Source organism: Callospermophilus lateralis, chromosome 7 (genome assembly GCF_048772815.1).
Source record: "Callospermophilus lateralis isolate mCalLat2 chromosome 7, mCalLat2.hap1, whole genome shotgun sequence".
Lineage (NCBI taxonomy): Eukaryota > Metazoa > Chordata > Mammalia > Rodentia > Sciuridae > Callospermophilus > Callospermophilus lateralis.
Window position 1 is genome coordinate 137,392,783 of NC_135311.1, and position 21,126 is coordinate 137,413,908.

General features: G+C 41.1%; 1 protein-coding gene across 3 annotated transcripts in view; it reads right to left on the bottom strand.

The window, feature by feature from the left end:
* The window catches only part of Ube4b (ubiquitination factor E4B), a 110,033-nt gene that overhangs the window by 64,043 nt on the left and 24,864 nt on the right, over positions 1 to 21,126 (bottom strand). For all 3 annotated transcript variants that reach the window (XM_076861336.2, XM_076861335.2, XM_076861334.2), the window contains exons 2-3: positions 12,468 to 12,654; positions 2,151 to 2,286 (exon numbers count right to left, since the gene is read on the bottom strand). In XM_076861336.2, the coding sequence (XP_076717451.1) occupies positions 2,151 to 2,286; positions 12,468 to 12,654 (323 nt within the window). The remainder of the gene's footprint in view (positions 1 to 2,150; positions 2,287 to 12,467; positions 12,655 to 21,126) is intronic.

Genomic DNA, 21,126 nt, shown 5'->3' on the forward strand with positions numbered 1-21,126 from the left:
AAAAATTCTCTATTTGAGAAAAAAAAAAAAGACAATTCTACAAGGGTACATAATTTTCAGTGGGTAGTTACTTTTTCCAGCATTTAACACTATTATTTTATCATCTCTGGCTTTCATCATTGAGACACCTAACAGTCATTTCTGTTGTTCTCCCTGCTTGCTCTAAAGGGCTCTGTCACTGGCATTTTATAATTTCACTATAAATAGCATAGTTACAATTTAACTTTGTTTATCCTGCTCATGATTTTCTGGACTTCCACAATCTGAGAATTTATATTATTTACCAACTCTTTAAAAAAGAATTTTTTTTTTTTTTTTTTTTGGTACAAGGAATTGAACCCCGAGGTGCTTAACCACTGAGCTGCATACCATCCCATTTTATTTTACTTTCAGACAGGGTCTCACCAAGTTGTATAGGGCCTCATGAAGTTGCTGAGGCTGGCTTTGAACTTGTGATCCTCATGCCTCAGATTCCCAGGCTGCTGGGATTACAGGTGTGAGGTACTGCACCTGGTTCAGCCTTATGTTTTTGATAACAGCTTCCAAAGCAGTAGAGAAAAATATACAGGAAAAGAGTTGGGTGAGGGAATCTGTTTATTTCTCTAATTTCTCCTTTGGACTTTTTAGATTTATATTGATCTCCATCTTTTGTATCTCTGAATATGCTTCATATTTTTCACTCTTGTTCTCTGTGGTGCATTCTAGGTAATTTCATTAGCTGTAGCTTTCAACTTATCAACTCTCTCTTTAGCTACTTTTATTCAATGGTTAAACTCAAATTTATTATTCAATGGTTAAACTCATATCAAATTTTCCACCTGGTAACTCTTACAGTGACTTGTTTTCTAATGTGTTTTATGATTTGGGACTGTGGTCTCACGTTTCTTTTTATTTTTTGAGCTTCTGAGACATGGTCTCACTCAGTTGCCCACTGCTGCTCAGACTCGAGATCTTCCTATCTTAGTCTCCCAAGTAGTTGGAATTACAGGCATGCATCACTGCAGCTAACTTCTTGGAGCTTTTTCTAAGGAAATTCTCTGAATTCTTGGATGACTTGTATTTGATTCTGCTAGATGCCTAACGATATTACAGGTATGCTTCTACTTGTATAAATATTCTTGGCTTAAGGTATCCAAGCTACAGAAATGGTATAAATCTAGGTCCTTATCCGACATGATAGTTACCTAGTGGCCATGAAATGAGTTGACTTGATTAAAAAAAAAAATAAAAAAATCCCTAAACCCAAAGCAAAGATGATAAACACATGATTATTTTTGTTCTGTAGGGTAGATTATTGTCTATTTAATTTTCTTCCTCTAAGAGAACAGTCCTCCTTAAATTTTTATCCTATGTGATGATCTCTGATCTGGCTCTTCACCTTGATTCCAACAATAGCTGAGGCTGTATATCAGTGTTTTGAAACATTTTTCATATCACGATACACATACAAGATGATATCTGTCTGGCCTGCTGAGGTAAACACAGAGTGCTACCTGAGGGCAGGAGAAATGGACATTAGAAGTCTGATTGACCCAAGGATTAAAGGAATCAACACCTAAGGCACTCTATAACCCATTCACAGCACACTTGTAGCTCAAGCCAGCTCTGTTCTGGGACACCCTGATCCAAATGGAGCACTGAGGTACTTAGTTTACCTTTCTGAAATCTTCCAAATTTTAAACTTTTACTGAAAACTTTGAAGAATCTTTTAGGGACTGACATATTCTTGTTAGCTTTGTATTTACAAAATGACATTGAAAACACTTTTTTTAACCACCCATACCATAATTTCATAAAAAACCTATAACTCAAAAAAATGGGGCTGGGATTGTAACTTAGTGGTAGAGCGCTTGTCTAGCATGTGTGAGGCACTGGGTTCAATTCTCAGCACCACATACAAATAAATAAAAATAAAAAATTTCATCAACAATTAATAAAAAATATTTCTTTAAAAATGTACAAAGAACATTTCAGAGTAATAGAAAGAACCTTCAATTTAAGAAATCTGGTTCTAATTTGTTAAGGACTGGCATAGGTCTCTGGGATGGCGTTTTGTTTTAGAGCATAGTCTGGACCAGAGAGGTTCAATGAAATGGATCCTGCCCTTTCCTTAAATAAAAGGGCACATTAGAAAGCTAGCTCTTCTTTACCTTTTCTCACAGGAGACGCCATCAATGTCCATGCTCTGGGAGCGGGAGAGAGACTGGGACTGTGTCTCGAGGCTGTTGGAAGGTGAGCTGCTGAGAGAGCTGACTCCTTCGCTGCTCTGGCTCCGATGGGCGACTCCTAAACAGAGAACAAAAGATGAAGCCACGCAAAATGCTGCAGTAGCCGTCTATAGTGGCAACAGTCAGGACAACATTGTGCACTGGCACTGTCATCTTAGCAATTGACCACTTTCCATCAGATTATATTAAATGCTGAATGTAGTATTAAAATCATAGGAACATTCGTAGGAAATCAGTTTATCTGGGCTCAGGGGTAAGAGTACTTGCCTAGCATGTGTGAGGCACTGGGTTGGATCCCCAGCACCACATTAAATAAATTTATTTATTTAAATAAATAAATAAATAAAATGAATGTATTGTGTCCATTGACAACTACAAAAATATTAAAAAAAAAAAAAAAGAGGGCTGGGGATGTGGCTGAAACGCGCTCGCCTGGCATGCGCGCGGCCCGGGTTTGATCCTCAGCACGACATACAAACAAAGATGTTGTGTCTGCCGAAAAATAAAAAAAAAAATAAATAAATAAATATTAAAATTCTCTACTAATTCTCTACTAATACACTACTAAACAACAACGATGCTTATTAGACTCAAAATTCTGAAAAAAGCCATTAAAAGAGGACTGTCCCCTGCACTGGCAATCATCACCAGCCCATTCTCGCCACAGGATTTCTGCATCTCCTTTTCTTCAGTCTGAAAAGATCACCCCACAGATCCTGCCAGGCGTGCTCCTTTCCTTCACTCAGGCCTCTGCTAGAAATGTTCGTTCTGAGGTGCTCCCTGCAGTCCTCCCTGAAGCACCATTCTGGTGCTCCCCACAATCAGCACCACCTGACGGGTTTCAAGAAGTTTTAATTTAATTGTTCATTTTCTCACTAAACAACAAGCAATATGGCCCAGAATGGAACCTAACACAGAGAATGATTCAAATAAATATTAAATCAAGGCTTCGTGAATTTATGATGTTAGTAAACCACTGATAACTACCAAAATAGACTAAAATGTAAAAGAGATCAAATTTTATCAGATCAAACTCTGAGAGATGAGAATAAAAACTGTAAGGGGATATGGAAAGATGTTCGAAAGGAACAATCTTGTTTTTATTAAATAATATATAATGCATTATTAATTTTTGGTCACCATTCTGTATGATCACTAAAGCTTTATTCCCTTAAAATTTTGTACCCTTTGATCAACTATCTTCCCTTCCCTTGTCCATCCCCCTCCCTGACCTCTAGTTATCACCATTCATTATACTATTTCTATGTGTTCAAGCTTTTTAGATTCCACATATAAATGAAATCATGCAGTTTATCTTTCTAGGCCAGCTAATTTCACTTCACATAATGTCCCCCAGGTCTATGAATGTGCTGCAAGTGGCAGACTTCCCTTCTTAAGGCTGAACAGTACTCCACAGCACAAACATACCCTTCCTTCTCTATTCACTCATCTGACAATGGACACTGAGATCCCCGTGTGCCTCAGCCACCAGGGGTGAGGCTGCAGTGAGCACAGTGCAGATCTCTCTTCAGTGTGCATACTTCAATTCCTTTGGAGATAAACCCAGCAGTGGGATCACTGAATCATATGGTGATTTAATTTTCAGTTTTCTGAGGAACCTCCATAAGAATTACTGTTGTCCATAAGGGCTGTATTAATTTATATTCTGACCAAGGCAGAATTTTCCATGAGACAAGCACCTACATAGAATAGCTCTAGGAGGGAAAAAAAAATCCCCAGCCCACGGCCATGAGCCTGAGAGGTTCTGTCTATGGCTGTGCTGTCAGGCAGCTAGCACCAGCACCTGGACATGTTGCAGGTTAGTCTCTTTTACTTAGTCACCAGCAAAGCCCTCGAGGCCACTCACTGAAACACGTATCTCTGTACCCCTGGTTTCTAATTCAGTGCCCAGCAAACCTAAGCCACTTGACATGAATTCAAATGTAAGAACAGGAGCAGGCTGAAAAAGACCAGCAATCAGTCAAAGGAAATGAATTCTGATCCAGACCCCTGCTACTGTTTTGTTTTATACTAGGGGTTGAATCCAGGGATACTTTACTACTGAGCCACATCCCCAGCCCTTTTTATTTATTTTGAGATAGTCTTGCTAAGTTGCCTAGGCTGGCCTCAAACTTGCCTCTGCCTTCTTCAGCCTCCTGAGTATCAGTGACCACAGGCAGGTCTGTGCCTCCATGCCTAATTCATTTGGCTTTTTAACTAGTCCCCAAAAGGCTCTGCTATTCATTTCTCCCTTTTAAAGCTGAAAGCCTTAACTGGGAAAACAGGACTTGAGGCTGAAATGACAGCACTTGGTTGATCAGCCCTAGGTCTTTATGATTTGGAAAATTAATAAAGGAACATAAATAATTATATCATCACCTTTAAAAATAATTTGAAAGCTATTTCTATATAACTTGTTTGTTTTATAATCATGTGTATGTTGTTATATGTATCTAAAAATATTTCGTGAGAAGTCAATTAAAGGCTTCACCATCTTGCCAGAGGAACCGTGGAAAGACAACAGGTAAGAACTCAGTTCTAGAGACAACCTGAGGACAGGTTCCGCAAGACCTAAGAATCCTGACAAGATGAAACCAGCTAATAAAAGATTCATTGTGGGAATCCTGGGCAAGAATGTTCATCTCTTAAGAGAAGTCAAAACAGGAAGGGTAAGGCCTGAGCTGAACATATTCAAGATGTCTGATGGGTAAACATCAAAGAGAGCTGAGAGAAGGTAGCATTATTCCAAAATAAGACTTTAAAAATCATCCAAGAGGGCCTAAGACGTCCTGAAGGTGATGCATTCACAAAAAAACCTAAAGATGGGAAAGAATTTAAGAAAATCCCTCCCAGAAATTTAATAAACAGATTTGATTTGATTTGATTTCTTTTATAGTCTGTGCTGGGGACTGAACGTAGGGTCTCACACATGCTCAGCACTGAACTCTACACCCAGCCCACCAGATTTTCAAAAGAAGTTCAAAGAACGCTTTTGCTCGACTGGACTGTTAGCTCTTCAAGGAGGACACTGAGCTTACTGTCTTTGAACTCCAGGGAACTAGCACTGCGCTTGACCTGCTGTAAGCCCTATCGCTTAAATGTCAAAGTAGAGTAACCAAAGATGGCTTTTAAAAAGTGGCAATCATTCCTAGGGAAAATCTGACTCATATACGTAAAGTTTTAAGAAATGCAAAAACAAAGTCAAGTAACTAAAAGTTGTCCGAATCAAAACAGAGCTACCTGGATCAAACCCAAACCAAATTAAAGCTGGGAGGAGGAAGAAGGAGCTCCCCCTACTCATGCCTCTGGGAAAAACCATTATGGGGACTTTGCACAAAGGCCACTGCATTCATACACAAAAAACACTTCCATGAGGACATCTGCCCAGTAACTGCCTATTCAGCCTTGATGCCACCCTTGTTATTAATTCTTGCCAATAATAACTCTTTCCAGCCTTCCTCATTTGATCTTTAAAAACCCCATCTTCCTCTGCACCACTAGATAAGCCTATCTGTCCAAGAATGCACATTCTGGATAATAATCCCGTTCTTACTCCTGAATAAACTCATTGTTTCTTTACAAAGCCTTTCTCTCTTATTATTTTAAGTTGAAATAACAATTCAGCAAAAATATTAAGAAATTTCTGAGAATGAAGAATACAGAATGTGGAACACCAACAACCTCTTGTTAGGGGAGGGGTGGCGAGCACCAAGGATTCCACAGGGGTCACAGGTAACATTTACTCTCTACATCTAAAATACTTTGCCCTGGGGCTGGGGATATGGCTCAAGTGGTAGCACGCTCGCCTGGCATGCGTGTGGCCCGGGTTCGATCCTCAGCACCACATACAAACAAAGATGTTGTGTACACCGATAACTAAAAAAATAAATATTAAAAAATTATCTCTCTCTTTAAAAAAAAAATAATAAAATACTTTGCCCTGGGTGGTTTTTTGTTTGTTTGTTTTTGGTTTTAATTTTAGGAGAAAATGAATAAGCATAATGTTAGTAAATGTTCCTTGAATAAAATTCAATTCTTGCCAGGCATAAAAGGCAAGAGGGAGGCTGAGGCAAAAGGATCCCAAGTCGAAGGCCAGCCTGGACAACTCAGCAAGTTTGACTCAAAATAAATATATTTTTTTAAAGGGCCTAGAGCTGTAGCTCAGTGATAAAGCACTTGCCTAGCATGCATGACATATGGATTCCAGCCCCAGAGCCATAAAAAGAAAAGTAAATAATATTTCTATTTAGAAGTTGGGTCTTTGCATATGTAAGCAAGTCAATGAGGTCACACTGAATGAGGGTGATCCTTAATCCAAAGACTGGCATCTTTGTAAGAAGAGGGAATTTTGGACAGATTCACACAAAAAGAAGACAGCCATGTGAAGGGGAGACAAGCTATCAGAGTCTTCCCATCACAAGTCAAGGAATACCAGAAGTCACCAGAAGAGCAGAAAAGCCAGGCATTCTTTCTTAGAGCCTTTGAAAGGATCATGGCCCTGCCAGCACCTTTTTTTTTTGGTGGGGAGGGGAGTACTGGGGATTAAACTCAGGTGCACTAGACTGAACTACATACCGAGCTCTATTTTATATTTTATTCAGAGACAGGGTCTCACTGAGTTGCTTAGCACCTCGCTTTTGCTGAGGCTGGCTCTGAACTTGCGATCCTCCTGCCTCAGCTTCCTAAGCCACTAGAATTACACATGTGCATCTCTGCCAGCATCTTAACTTCAGACTTCTGGCCTCCAGAACTGTGAGAAAATATATTTCTACTGTTTTAAGACATCAGGATTAAGCCAGGCATGGTGATTCATGCCTGTAATGCCAGAAGCTCAGGAGGCTGAGACAGGAAGATTCCAAGTTTAAGGCCATCCTCAGTAACTTAAGCCCTAAGCAACTTAGCAAGACCCTGTCTCAAAATAAAAAATAAATAGGGCTAGGGTTGTGGCTCAGTGGTTAAGCACCCCTTAGATCATTCCCCAGTACCAAAAAATGAAAAAAAGATATCAGGTTTATGGCACCTTGTTGGGGCAGCCCTGGGAAATGAACACAGAAGCCAAGAGTATGGCAAGAAGCTGGGTCTGCATGTTGGAGACTAAATTCTTGATTTAGTTACCTGCAACTGAAAGCACCCTAAGGCTTTCAGATAAAGGGCTCCTTACAATGTCTGATAAACACTTCTAAAACAATAAAAAAGAAAAAGAGTTTTGGCTCAGTGGTAGAGCTCTTGCCTCACATGTATGAGGCACTGTGTTCAATTCTCAACACCGCATATAAATAAATGAACAAAATAAATGTCCAAAGTCTAAAAAAAAAATTTTAAAAAAAGAAAGAAAAAGACAATCCCTTGTCTAAGCTGCACCTCCCTGATCGTATCAGATCTCTTCTGCTTTTTTTTGCAGTGCTAGGGATGAAACTCAGAGCCTACAGCATTCTAGGGGTGTGCCCTACCATTGAGACACACCCCCGCAGCCCTGAGCCAGATCTCTTCTGATCTCCAAAGCTTAGCAAGGTGGGGACTTGTTGGCATGCGGGTAGAAAGAAACACTTCTTGACTCTGAACACAAGTCTCTCCCCCACATTCAGTGGATGATAAATCTAGCCATGGGCCCACTAACTTCTAAAACAACAGAAAACAAGCATAAGCAGTTATCTTCCTTGTGATAGATAGCTGTGCATTAAGAAATGAAAGGTTATCATATTTTCTTAAAATTTCTTTAAGTTATACATGCCCATGTCATTTTGCTTTATCTGTTACGAATCATTTCTTAATTCAACCCAACTCATTATTAATGATTTAATGAATAACATCCAGGCACTGGTGACACAGCAGTGAACAAAATGGGCCCAAGTCCTTGCCAATAGGTGAGCATACAAAACAGAATACACCCTACTACACCTGCAATATCTGCTGACAGTTAAGAGCTAGAAGAGTATCCATGTCAGAGGTAGCAACTGCAGGCAATGGCCAAGGACCAAGGTCATCTTATTGAGGAAGTGACACTTGAGTAACACCTGAAGCACTGTTTCTAAAGTGTATATAGTCTAAGCAAAGAAACAGCAAACGCAAATGACCCAAATTAGGGTCATGCCTGGAATGTTCCAGGACCAAGAAAAATCAGCATGCCTGAGCAGAGAAAACAGGAGAGCAGTGGGAAAGGGGTCACACCTCCTGCTGATCACACACAGCCCTGGGGCATGGTGGGGGCTCTAAAAGACTTTTGTGTTGAGGAAGGGAGGGAGCCACTGGTGGGTTCTGAAGAGAGATGACACAATCTGCCTTGTGGAGGGTTTTATTTTTCTTTTTACTTGTTTATTTAATAAATCACGAATTTGTTTATCCAACCTGCCAAAGCATAGCTAATAATAGCCACCTGTTTGTAATTATGAATAATGGTGATTATGTGAGAAACATAATCAGGAGATTATGGAGAGACTGGCATTGCGATGCACTGCCAAGAGCTAACCACTGAGAGGACACCCAAGTGTTTGTTAGTTTGTGACAACATAATAAACCTGCTGTAAGAAACAACACTGCTGTTACGCAACATTGCACTATGCACCAGGGCCCGGTGGCTTGGCACTGAGAGTGCAGCCAGCATGGGCCTAGAGAGACCAGGCAAGAGGCCGGGCCAGCAACAGAGCAGAGATGCTGGTGCCTCGGGCTTAGGAAGGGACAAGGAGTGACAAGCAGAAGTTGACAATCTGGTCTTCTTCTAGTTTGCTGATGGGCTGAGAGCCGGGGACTTCAAGCTGCAGCCCACAGGCCAAGTCCCCTCACTACCTGCTCGAGTTGAGTTTTACTGTAACACAGTCACACTTGTTTGTTTTTTTTGTTTTTGTTTTTGTTTTTTTTTACTTTTTTTTTTTAAAGAGAGAGGGAGACAGAGAGAGAGAGAGAGAGAGAGAGAGAGAGAGAGAGAGAGAGAGAGAGAATCTTAATATTTTTATTTTTTAGTTATCGGCGTACACGACATCTTTGTTTGTATGTGGTGCTGAGGATCGAATCCGGGCCGCATGCATGCCAGGCAAGCGCGCTACCGCTTGAGCCACATCCCCAGCCCCACACTTGTTTGTTTACATACTGGCTACGGCTGCTTTTGTGCTATGGACAGAGATGAATAGCTGTTATCTTATGGTCTGTTAAAAAAAAAAAAAAAAAAATTGGCCCTTTACAGAAAGTATGCCAATCCACAGTCCAGCATATAAGATAAAAACAAAAGGGATGATGTTTCAGGCTTAAGCAACTTGAAAAAAAAAATGAGTTATCACTTATTGAAATGATGGCCTGGAAGAAGATAAGATGAAGGAACTATCAAAACTTCACTTTAGAGGCGTTAACTGGGAGATGCTTATCAAGACATACTAGCAAAGATGTCAAACAGACCATTAGATTATAAATTTTCAGATGCTAGAATTAGGTCTGAGCTTGGGCTGGGGCTCAAGCAATAGCGCGCTCGCCTGGCATGCATGCGGCCCGGGTTCGATCCTCAGCACCACATACAAACAAAGATGCCGTGTCCGCCGAAAACTGAAAAATAAATATTTAAAAATCCTCTCTCTCTCTCTTTAAAAAAAAAAAAAAAAAAAAAAAGAATTAGGTCTGAGCCAAAGATATAAACTTAGGAATCATCAAATTAGAGGTAGTAATTAAAGCCAGGAGAACAGATGAAATCGAAAACACAGATGTAGAGAACAAGATTTTAAATATTGAACCCTGGCATCCTATCATTTAGAAATCAGGGAAATGAAAAAGAACCCATGCGAAATACTAAGAAGGAGCAGATAAGAGACAGGATGAAAACCAAGAGAACTGAGTGGTATTCTGAAAACCAAAAGAAAAAAGTATTTTAAGGCAGAGATGTTGATAGCCTGTGTCAAAAGAGGCTGAAAGATCAGACCAGTGACTCAGAGCAAATCACAAAAAGCCTCCCCACCTGGGGTCAATTTAGCAGAGGATACAAGGACAAAGGGAGGAGATTCAGAGGACTAGACTCATTCCAAAACTTCGGGGTGAAGAGCTGCAAAAATGGAGTGGAAGCTAGCAGGGGAAACAAGATTAAGAGGGTTCCTTTCTAAAGTTCCCATAACAGGAGAAGTAACAGCATGAATACAGATTACCACAAAAATCCCCTTGAGATGGGAGAACTGATGAGGCAGGACAAGAGAAAGGAACAACTAGAACCATGGCCCGGAGTAAGTCAGAGGGAACAGGATTCAGGACCTAGCTTCAATGACACATAGGCGGTTCATCCTAAGAAAAACTGAGCACACGCAGAGGCAGGCAGCTGGATGCCATGGGGGTACAGGTTCCCTCTTGCCTGCATCCTCTTTCTCAATGAAACAGGATGCTGAGAGAGTGTGCGTGCAAAATAATGTGTGATGACCGGAGGATAAGGTAGGACATCTATTTTAGAAGGAAAAGTGGACTGGAAAATATGCTGCAACTGCCTGACAGTATTACGGGTCCGCTTGAGTTTATGATCATGAATTTGTCTTGTTCCAGTGTATGAAACAGAGGACAGGACAGAAATGGGACTTAACCAGAATTGTGATATAACAAAGCAAGAAAGATAAAGTGAGAAAAAGGCACTCCTCTGCACAAATTCTAGAACTGCAGGTATGGCCTGATCATGGTGAGACAAATAGAACAGCTGTTAGCACTTTTTCCGAAGAAAAGATAAAATCACCACTGGAACCCTAAAATTTCAGTTCTACTGAAAGACCATCACACTTTGCAAAGTTATACAGAAGAAACATTTCAGACAAAGGTATTCATTACTAATTTTGATTTTTAGCCTGAATATCCCTCTTTTATAATTAATAGAATTAAGGATAAGAGGGCTGGGGATATAGCTCAGCTGGTAGAGTGCTTGCCTCACCTGCCCAAGGTCCTGGGTTCAATCCCCAGCACCACACACACACACACACACACACACACACACACACCAAAAAAAAAAATGTTAGAAGAATTAAGGATAAGAATTTTTTCTGGAAAATGAAAAGGAACCTATACCAATGCTTAAGGAGTTATAGTAACTGAAATATTTTTAATTAACAAATAATCTTAGATTAAGAAGACAGATTATTTGGAAGGTTGACAAAGGCAGAATACACGAAATAATCATGGAACTAATAGTCATAGATCAAATTATTAGATATGATGATCCGTGCAATCTTAGAATCTACTTTCTAATGGCTTAAATTATAAAACAGAAATCATAATAATTATTATAATGACACCATATTTTGTATGATAGAAAAGTTCAAATAGAGCTGAGTATGGTGATACACACCTGTAATCCCAGCAACTATGTAGGCTTAGGCAGGAGGATCACAAGTTCAAGACCAGTCTCAGCAACTAAAGAGAGACTCTCAGCAATTTAGCAAGTCCCTCAGCAACTCAGCAAGACCCTATCTCAAACTAAAAAAATAAAAAGGGTTGGGGATATGGCTCAGTGGTAGAGCGACCCTGGGTTCAATCTCCAGTACCAAAAAAAGAGAGAAAAGGTAACATGGAAAAAATATTTTTCGAATATGCAGTATAAATCATATCAACTATCAGCTTGTTTAAAGAAATAAATCTTGACTATAGTTAAATGGTTGTCAATGAGGTAGTTACCCAATATCACATCAGGTGAAGTTTTCTGATTTGTTTTGCTTTGTTTGCAGTGCTAGGGATGGAACCCAGGGCGTTGCACATGCTAAGAAAATGCTCTACCACTGAGCTGTACCTTCAGCCCCAGGAGACATTCATACCCTGAAAATTTAGAGAACCAGTTCTGTGCCAATGCAGCATAATGCATCTTTTGACCTTGAAATCAACTTTTGCATTTTTGTATTATTTTTTCTTAAAAGGTGGGGGTAGCTCAGTGGTAGAGGCTGTGCTTATCATACCCAAAACCCTGGGAACAGAGGGAGCAAGGGAAGATAGGAGAGAGGGAAAAAGGAAAGCATCAACAAATTCATAAAATCAACAGGACCCAATTTAGTCTTAATCCCCTTGCCAGCAGAGATGAAACCTGAGCCTGTTTGATAAAAGGAAGATAAAAGGTAAGGCAAAGGAAATCCACCAGTTCGACAGATCATTACCAAAATGAGCAGACAATAACAAAACACACTGCAAAAATCTTTATCCACTACTGCTTGCCATCATTGCAGTGGAAACCTCCTGACCATTGGCTTAGCAGAAAGCTGAGATCAGAAGTACAGGCTTCCCAGATAGGAAGCTGCGGCTTACCTGCTGCACCTATTGGGGAGGTAGCTGGGGTCATGTTGTGGACATTGAGACCAAGACTCTGGGAGGGGCCTGGGGCTGACGCTGCTATCGGGGGCCCTGGAGGGTTCTCCCTCTGGGGAGAGGTAAGCGGGGTGCTCGGCTGGGAGGTCTGTCCACCAGCAAGTCGTGCCAGGCGCCGCCGTCGGATCTACAACAGGAGGGGAGAGAGGGCATTGCGTGACTCAACAGCAGAAACACTGCACCTGAGCATAACTGCATCCCCGCTGCTGACAACATCAAGGGCCACAGCAGAGCCTCATGGCCTCGTAGGCCTTGAAAAGGAAGCACTCATTTGAGAGAGTAACTCAGCAAATCAGCTTTCTTGCAAACCGCCAACTCACTTTTTTAAAGACCATCTTAATCACCTTATCATCTGTTTACTGTACCTCCTTGACTGAACTTCCAATAAGCATACTACCCTTCTACACAACAGAGTCTATTATTTATTTGAGATTATATTTTTCAATGTTAGGGATGGAACCCCAGGTCTCACATGCTAGGCAAGCCCTCTACAGCTGAGTTACGTCCCCAGTGAGCCATTTTAACTAAATGCTATCACTTGTTCACTTAAAACAGGTAAGATTTAAAATAGTCCATTTTAATTCAATGAGAGAAAGAAAAAAGTTACACTAAAACAAATTTTACCAATAGTTTCAGGAGCAAATGATTTTGTTGTTTTTACTTGATTGCAATGAAAATATAATCTGCCACTTTTTCTTCTCAATACTCCAGAGTTATCAAGTAATTATAAATATGTGCCACAAAATCACAGTAGATCACAAAAATGTTTTATTCACATTTTCATAGTCATTAATTCTAAGCACTCAATCAACTCACTGCCACAGGTATGAGGATACAAAGTTACTTGAGGCAGCTGGGCCTAAGCAGGCATCAGAGAGAAGGAAATCAACCAGGCTGGACAGCTCCTCTGCTGGAAATATGGAAGAATGAAAGTTCACGATGGCAAATGCTCACAGGGAGCCTCATCTGAACTAGGAACCACCCGTCACTCTAACACTGCAGAAAACCTGCTCCTCCCATCATTTTTAGACAATAATTCCCTGAGTCCTCACTAAAAGTTCAGCAGCCCCTCCCTGTGCCTCTGCTGCAAAGGAACTTCAATGAACTTACATCAACCCCTGAAGTTGTTTGGTTGGTCGTTGTGTCTACTTAATTAGATTATATATATCCCTTGACGAAAAGACTAAGTCTTACTTAATAAATACTTCTGTGGCACTTACTACCTTGTAGCATGGTTCTAAGAACTTTATAAGTATTTACCTACTTCATCCTCATAATGACCCATTAAGACAGGTGCCTGTAAAATACCCACTTTATCTAGGCACAAACTGAGGCACAGAAACATTGTATACATTGGTGACATTGCTGCCTACCAAGTGGCAGAGCTGGCTCCTGTTCTCATGCAGTCTGACTCTAGTCTGTAATCGCATCACTACACCAACCATTTAGGATCTCCAGGGTCCCCAAGACGTTTCCAGAAAGTCTCTGAAGGAAAAACTATTTTTATAAAAATACCAAGACAATTGTCTCTTTCACTCCCATTCTCTTAACAAGTGTCCAGTGGAGTTTTTCAGATGATTTTGTAACAGATTGAATACCAAAGTTAATATGAGAATCAAACTGTCTTCTATTGATTCAGACAGTTAAAAGACTTGCAAAAGTAAAACCAATGTCCCAACTCTCACCAAATTTGTTGTTCAAAATGTATTTTCATTAAAAATGTTATTTATGCTAACATGATTTTTAAAAAATTAATAAATATTTCTTAAACCTCTTTAATTTTCCTTGCTGACTTGGTATGACCCACACATGTGAAAGCTACTTGGGATCCTCACTAATTTGTGTGTAAAGGAGTCCCCCAGACTTCCTGTTCCACTTGTCTTCATCTCCTTGAAATCCAGCACAGCACCTGCGCCCTAATGGGCACTGCTGACCTGAACTGACCAGAGCAGAGGTCACTGCACATCACTCACGGGAGAGTGGACACTGGGGTGAAAAAAATTTCTGAAAGAAACTTAAGAAGTATTTTTTTTTTTTCATGAAAGAACTGGGTAGAGGGCAGGAATCCACCTGTTCCAGCCTATTACTCAAGTCAGAGATCCATGCATGCCCTCTTCCTCCCCCTCACCTCCTCAAACACTGCCAATTTATCACCAAGTTTTGTCACTTTTTCTTGAGTCCACCTCTTCCCAACCCCATGCCTCCACCGTATCCAGGCCACCATCCTCTCTTACCAGGGCCTCCACAAAAGCTTTACAACAAATCCGTCCATGTCCACTGTGACCTGGTAAAGCAGAGGCCTCATATTCCTTCCTTAAACCACTTTCAAGATTTCATATTTTAGAAAGGCAAATGAAAACCATGATTAGATACCACCTCACATTAGGATGGCTACTATTAAAAAAAACAAAACAAAACAAAAAAAAACCCGATTTGCCTGATTGTGAGGATTTTGACAAATCAGAACCCTTATGCTGGGCTGGGGATGTGCCTCAGTGGTGGAGCGCTCCCCTAGCATGCCTGGGGCATTGGGTTCAATCCTCAGCACCACGTAAAAATGAAATAAAGATATTGTGTGTCCACCTATAACTAAAAAATAAATATATACTTTAAAAAAAAAAAAAACTTATGCACTGCTGGTGGGAATGTCAAATGATACAGCCACTATGAAAACAGTTGGGGGGGTCCTCAAAAAACTGAAATAGAATCACCATATGATCCACCAATTCCACCTGAGAATATACCCCAAAAAACTGAAAGCGAAGACTCAAAGAAAAAATTCTGTACTGTGTCCCATCAACAAATGGACAAATAAATAAATAAATAAATGGCATACAGAATTACCAGGTATAAGTGTGTGGGTGTGGGTGTGTGTGTGTGTTTGTGTGTATGTGTATTAGTGCATATACCTACATAGAGAGGCTAAGTACTAGAGATTGAAATCAGCATCTGAGACATGCTGGGCAGGTCCTCTACCACTGAGTTCTATCCCAGCCCTACCATGATCTATGTTATTTAACCTTAAAAAGGAAGGAAACTGCTGGGCTCAGTGGCGCACACCTGTAATGCCAGCGGCTCGGGAGGCTGAGACAGGAGGACCGCAAGTTCAAAACCAGCCTCAGCATAAGTGAGGTGCTACGCAACTCAGTGAGACCCTGTCTCTAAATAAAATACAAAATAGGGCTGGGGACGTGGCTCAGTGGTTGAGTGCCCCTGAGTTCAATCCCTAGTATCGCTGCCCCTCCCCACAAAAAGGGAAGAAAACTGACATAAGCTAAAACACAAATGAACCTCGAGGATAGTCAATAAAAGACTGACTGATTCTACATTTAGAAAGTTCCTGTAGTAGTCAAAATCACAGTGTAGAATGTTGGCTGCCAGGGGCTGGAAGGGAGGGAGGAATAGAGAGTCACTGTTTGTTGAAAACAAGTTTCAGTTTTGCAAGATGAAAGGAGTCTAGGAGGTGGATGACTGCAATGGCTGTGCAACAATGTGAATGCCCTTAACCTGTCTGAAGTGTACACTTAACATTGGTTAGGATAGTAGATTTGGGGGCTGGGGTTATGGTTCAGTGGAAGAGCTCTAGCCTCATATGTGCAAGGCCCTGGGTTCGATCCTCAGCACCACATATAAATAAATAAAATAAAGTCACTATGTCCAACTACAACTACAAAAAATAAATATTAAAAAAACCCAAAAAGGGCTGGGGATGTGGCTCAAGTGGTAGCGCGCTCGCCTGGCATGCGTGCGGCCCGGGTTCGATTCTCAGCACCATGTACAAACAAAAGATGTTGTGTCCGCCGATAACTAAAAAATAAATATCAAAAAAAAAAAAAAAAAAAAGAATTCTCTCTCTCTCTCTCTCTCCTCTCTCACTCTCTCTTTAAAAAAAAAAAAAAAAAAAAACCCAAAAAGACAGTAGATTTTGTTAATCTGTATTTTATGATTTTTTAAAAATGCAAAAAAGTTTGAGATTAGACTCAGTTATTAGTCTCTAAGTTCATTGCAAAATCATCTTCCTTAGCAGGCAGCAATCAAACAAACTGGAGAGTTAAGTGGAGAAGATTCCAAATAATTCAATGTAAACAGTGAAGCCACTTAGAAGAACTTGAATGGAGTTTGGGATGAAACATAAGCATCTCATCTTACTGACTGTCTGAACATTGACAGGCAGGTATATGTAAAATTTGAAACATGTAACTTTCTGCTTTGCATTTAGTAACCAAAGTAGCAAAGTTGTCTAAGAAGTCTTTTGGAAACACTCTAGACTCTAAGGAAACATTTTCTTTTCTGAAAATAATTTTTTTTTCAAAATTTTTTAAAATGTTGATGAACCTTTATTTTATTCATTTATTTATATGCAGTGTTGAGAATTAAGCCCAGCTAGGCAAGTGCTCTACCACTGAGCCACAACCCAGCCCCTGAAACATATTTTTTTAATTATTTATTTATTCTAGTTTCTTATATATGATGGCAGAATGCAATTCATTTCATATTACACATATAGAGCACAATTTTTCAAGTCACTGATTGTACAAAGTATTTTCACAGCATTCGTGTCTTCATACATGTACTTAGGGTAATGACATCTAACTCATTCCACCATCAGTCCTACCCCCTTGCTCTCTCCCTTACCTCCGTCCCCTTTGCCCTATCTAAAGGTCCTCCATTCCTCCCATGCTGTCCCCATCACCATTATGAGTCAGCATCCTCATATCCTAAAATATAATTTTAAACTAGAAAGATTACATCCTAATTGGCTGGCATGGAAAACTATAATCAAACTGAAGGCCTTATCTCCTAACACACAAACTGCCTATTTGTCAGGCAGAAGGTGCTCACAATCTGTTTCTTTTCTTTCTGACCAAAGGCAAAACAATTTCCTCAACATCTGAAATACCTCTGAAATTGACATATATCTGAAAGTCAGATTTATGGCTGATGGTCTCCTATAATCACTGTGAGTGAAAACATAAAAAGTCTAGTATCAAAACTATCACAATGAGCCAGGCACAGGGGCACACACCTATAATCCCAGCACTTATGAGGTTGAGGTAGGAGGATTGAAAGTTTGAGGTTAGCCTGGGCAACTTAGCGAACCCTGTATCAAAATAAAATAAAAAGGAATATAGCTCAGTGGTACACCCCTGGGTTCAATCCCCACTACCATTTAAAAAAAAAAAAAAGTAGTAGTCACACTAGGCACCAGTGGCTTGGATAATAACCCTGGAAACAACAGGAAGACACACTATTTCCCCAGAAACCAAACTACTATAGATGGGATGGGAGTGGTCAATCTGATGTGGGCAGCAGAATTGTTCCAAAACAATCCCCAAATCAAATGCAGCCAGCAGAAAAGACCACCACTACTACCTGCTTTCTTTTTTAAAGGTGCCAGCCACATCACCAACACTGGATAGCAGAGGATGGCACTGAGGGGAAAGGCTCAGCCATGGACAACTGCAAGACCAAAGTCATCCAGAGGCAGATTCCAAAATGCAACAAGCTAGAGCAAGAGCTTAACCAATTTATTTATTTATTTTAAACTTTTTTTAGTTGTAGATGGACATAATATCTTTGTTTATTTTTATGTGGGGCTGAGGATCGAATCCAGTGCTTTACATGTGTGAGGCAAGTGCTCTACCACTGAGCTACAGTCCCAGCCCTTTACCAATTTATTTTGCTGATATGTTCCTTTATATATTTATGTCAGTATAAGTAACACACATTTTTTTTAAAGAGAGAGAGAGAGAAAGAGGGAATTTTTTTTAATATTTATTTTTTTAGTTTTCGGCGGACACAACATCTTTGTTTTTGTATGTGGTGCTGAGAATCGAACCCAGACCACACGCATGCCAGGCAAGCACGCTACCGCTTGAGCCACATCCCCAGCCCCAACACACAATTTTTTAAATCTAAGTATTGGGGAGATCCTAAGTGATAAGAAAGTATGCTATGACAGTTCCCCTACAATCCATTCTCCACATGGCAATCATAGTAATTATTTAAAAATATAATAGCTGGTCCCAGGGGCACAAGCCTGTGATCCCAGATACTCTGAAGGTTGAGGAAGAAGGATCACCTGGGCAACCTGGCAAGATCCTGTTTCAAAATAAAAATAAATAAATAGTAATAAAGTCAGGGGATGTAGCTGGGTGGTAAAGCACACCTGGGTTCAATTTCCAAAAAAAGATATTCAAAGAACAGACACCGTATGAGGAGGCTGATAATGACTCCTCTTCAAACACTCACCACGACATTCACCAAGAGCCCAGTAGCACTGCAGTATGCTCACAGTCCTGGCCCTCAAGGAGGTCCTGTTCCAGTTGAGGTCAAGAGGACAACAGTCAAATGCAAAAAGTGCTCCGTGGTCACAAGATCCACTGGAAGAAGTGAAGCCAGGAAGGACTGAGGGGCCTGCACCGCACTCTCACATAAGTTAGATGGAAGAGCCTCTGGGGGCCCTGAAAGCCCTTGAAGAAAAAGAGGAGCAGCCATGCAGCTATGCAGGAGGTGTGCTGGGCGTGCACTTGACAGGATCAAGGTCAGCAAGATGGAGGTCCAGGCAGAATGTGCATGGGAAAAACAGCAGAGGAGGCCAGAGGTGGGAAGGGATCAGACTCCATGTGCCCAGAGGCAGGGGTGGGGGCACTGTCTCTGGGAATCCCAAGGAGGGTTAGGTCAGAAAAATCATGTTACCTGTCTTACATTTTTAAATTACTGTTCTGGCTTCTATGCAGAACAAAATCGCAGGAAACAAAGACAATCAGCAAGAGGACTCCCTAGAGAAGATGGTCAATGGATGGCCTGGGTGTGAGCTGCGAAGGCTGACAAGTGGCAGATCTGGGATCTGGAACAAGCTCTCAGGATCTGATGCTGGCTGGACCCAGACTCAGAAACCACGTGGAAAAAGGGAACGCCTAAGCAACTAAGCATATCTGCTTTCTGAGATGAAGATAATAAAGAAAGGGAAGGGAACCAAAATTCTTTTAGACACTTTTATTAAACATTCAGATGAAATGATCAAATAGATACAGGATATGCAGGACAGAGGGCAGGTTCAAAGGACAATTGGAGAGCTGAAAACCTCAAGATGGCATTTTAGCCATGAGATCAAGGAGACCAGGTAAGTTGTGAGTGTGGGGAGAGATAAGATTCTGAGGACAAAGCCCACTGGGGGCAACACCAGTTGCAAGTGATATGAAACCAATAAAGACTGAGACCTCTAGGGCTAGTTCCAGGACAACTAAGATGAGCATTTAAAAAAAAAGAAAAGAGAGAGAGAGAGAGTGAGAGCAATTAACTCTGATTCTACTGATAACATGAAGACTGAGAGCCATGGCTGGGTCAGGCAATGAGGAGGCCGTGGGAATCCTGGAAAGAGCTATTCCAATGAAATGCAGCAGATGAAAAGTTTGATTGGAGTGGGTCTAAGAATAGGAAGGAAAAAATGCGGAGACAGAAAGTACAGATATCTGAGGATTTTTTGCCACAAAAAAAGGAGTAGATAAATGGGCCTGGGGGGAGCAGGCAGGGAAAGCAGGGAGATGAGAGGGTTTGCTAGTTTGTTGTGTGGTGCTGGGAATCAGACCCAGGGCCTGTGTGTGTGAGGCAATCACTTTATCACTGAGCTACATCCCCAGCCCTATTTATTTTCTGAGACACCATCTTATTAAGTTGCTGAAGCTGGCCTTGAACTTGGGACCCTCCTACCTCAGCCTCCCAAATCACTGGGATTATAGGTGTGCACCACCACACTCAACTGCTTATTTGTTTCTAAAGATGAAAAAGAGTACAGCAAAACTGCATGCTGATTGCCAAGTGTGGCAATGCAGATGAGGGACAGCGCCAGGCCAAGTCTCAAGAAGGACAGGACGTTGTTCCCATGTGGGGCGGTAACCCTGCACAGGAGCAGAGTTCACACACAGTAATAGGAAAAGAAGGCAGAGGGTGCAGGTGCAGGTGTAACATGGAGGGAAGACGGGAGTGGGGAGCGTGGAGAAGTTTTCCTCTGCCTGCCTCTATCTTCTTGATGAAACAGGAGGTGAGGTAGTCAGCTGAGGGTGTGGAAAGAAGAGCGAGGTTTAGAGAGAGAAAGACTGTGAAGTGCTATCCAGAAGGGTGAGGGCAGAAGATACCAAGGAGATGAAGCAGAATCACTAGGTGGCACTTAGCAAGCTCACAACCCCTTAAGATGGGTGTCAAGAACTCCAAATGAAATCAGCCACAGCTTCAGAGAGGTAGTGTAGGCCGAAAGCTGATTCACCCTAAGTGGGGTCTTGCCAGGCAAGTAGATTAGTGGAGAGTGTACCCAAAAGAGCAACCACGATGGCAGTTCACGGAATCCACTGCCATCATGAAGCAGAGATGTAAGGACTTCTATGGACTGATGACAGGTAGACTGTAGATTACAGTGCAGGGAAGATACAAAAAGAAATGTGGTTTAGCAGAGCAAAACAACTGGATCATCCAGGAAACCCAGGTGCTGGGACCACCATAGATTAGTCACAGGGCCTGTGATACTGGGTAAGAGAACTTACCACTGTGGTACCATTTCCTCAGCTAAGAACAGGGCTGATGAACTCTTCCTGATGTAACT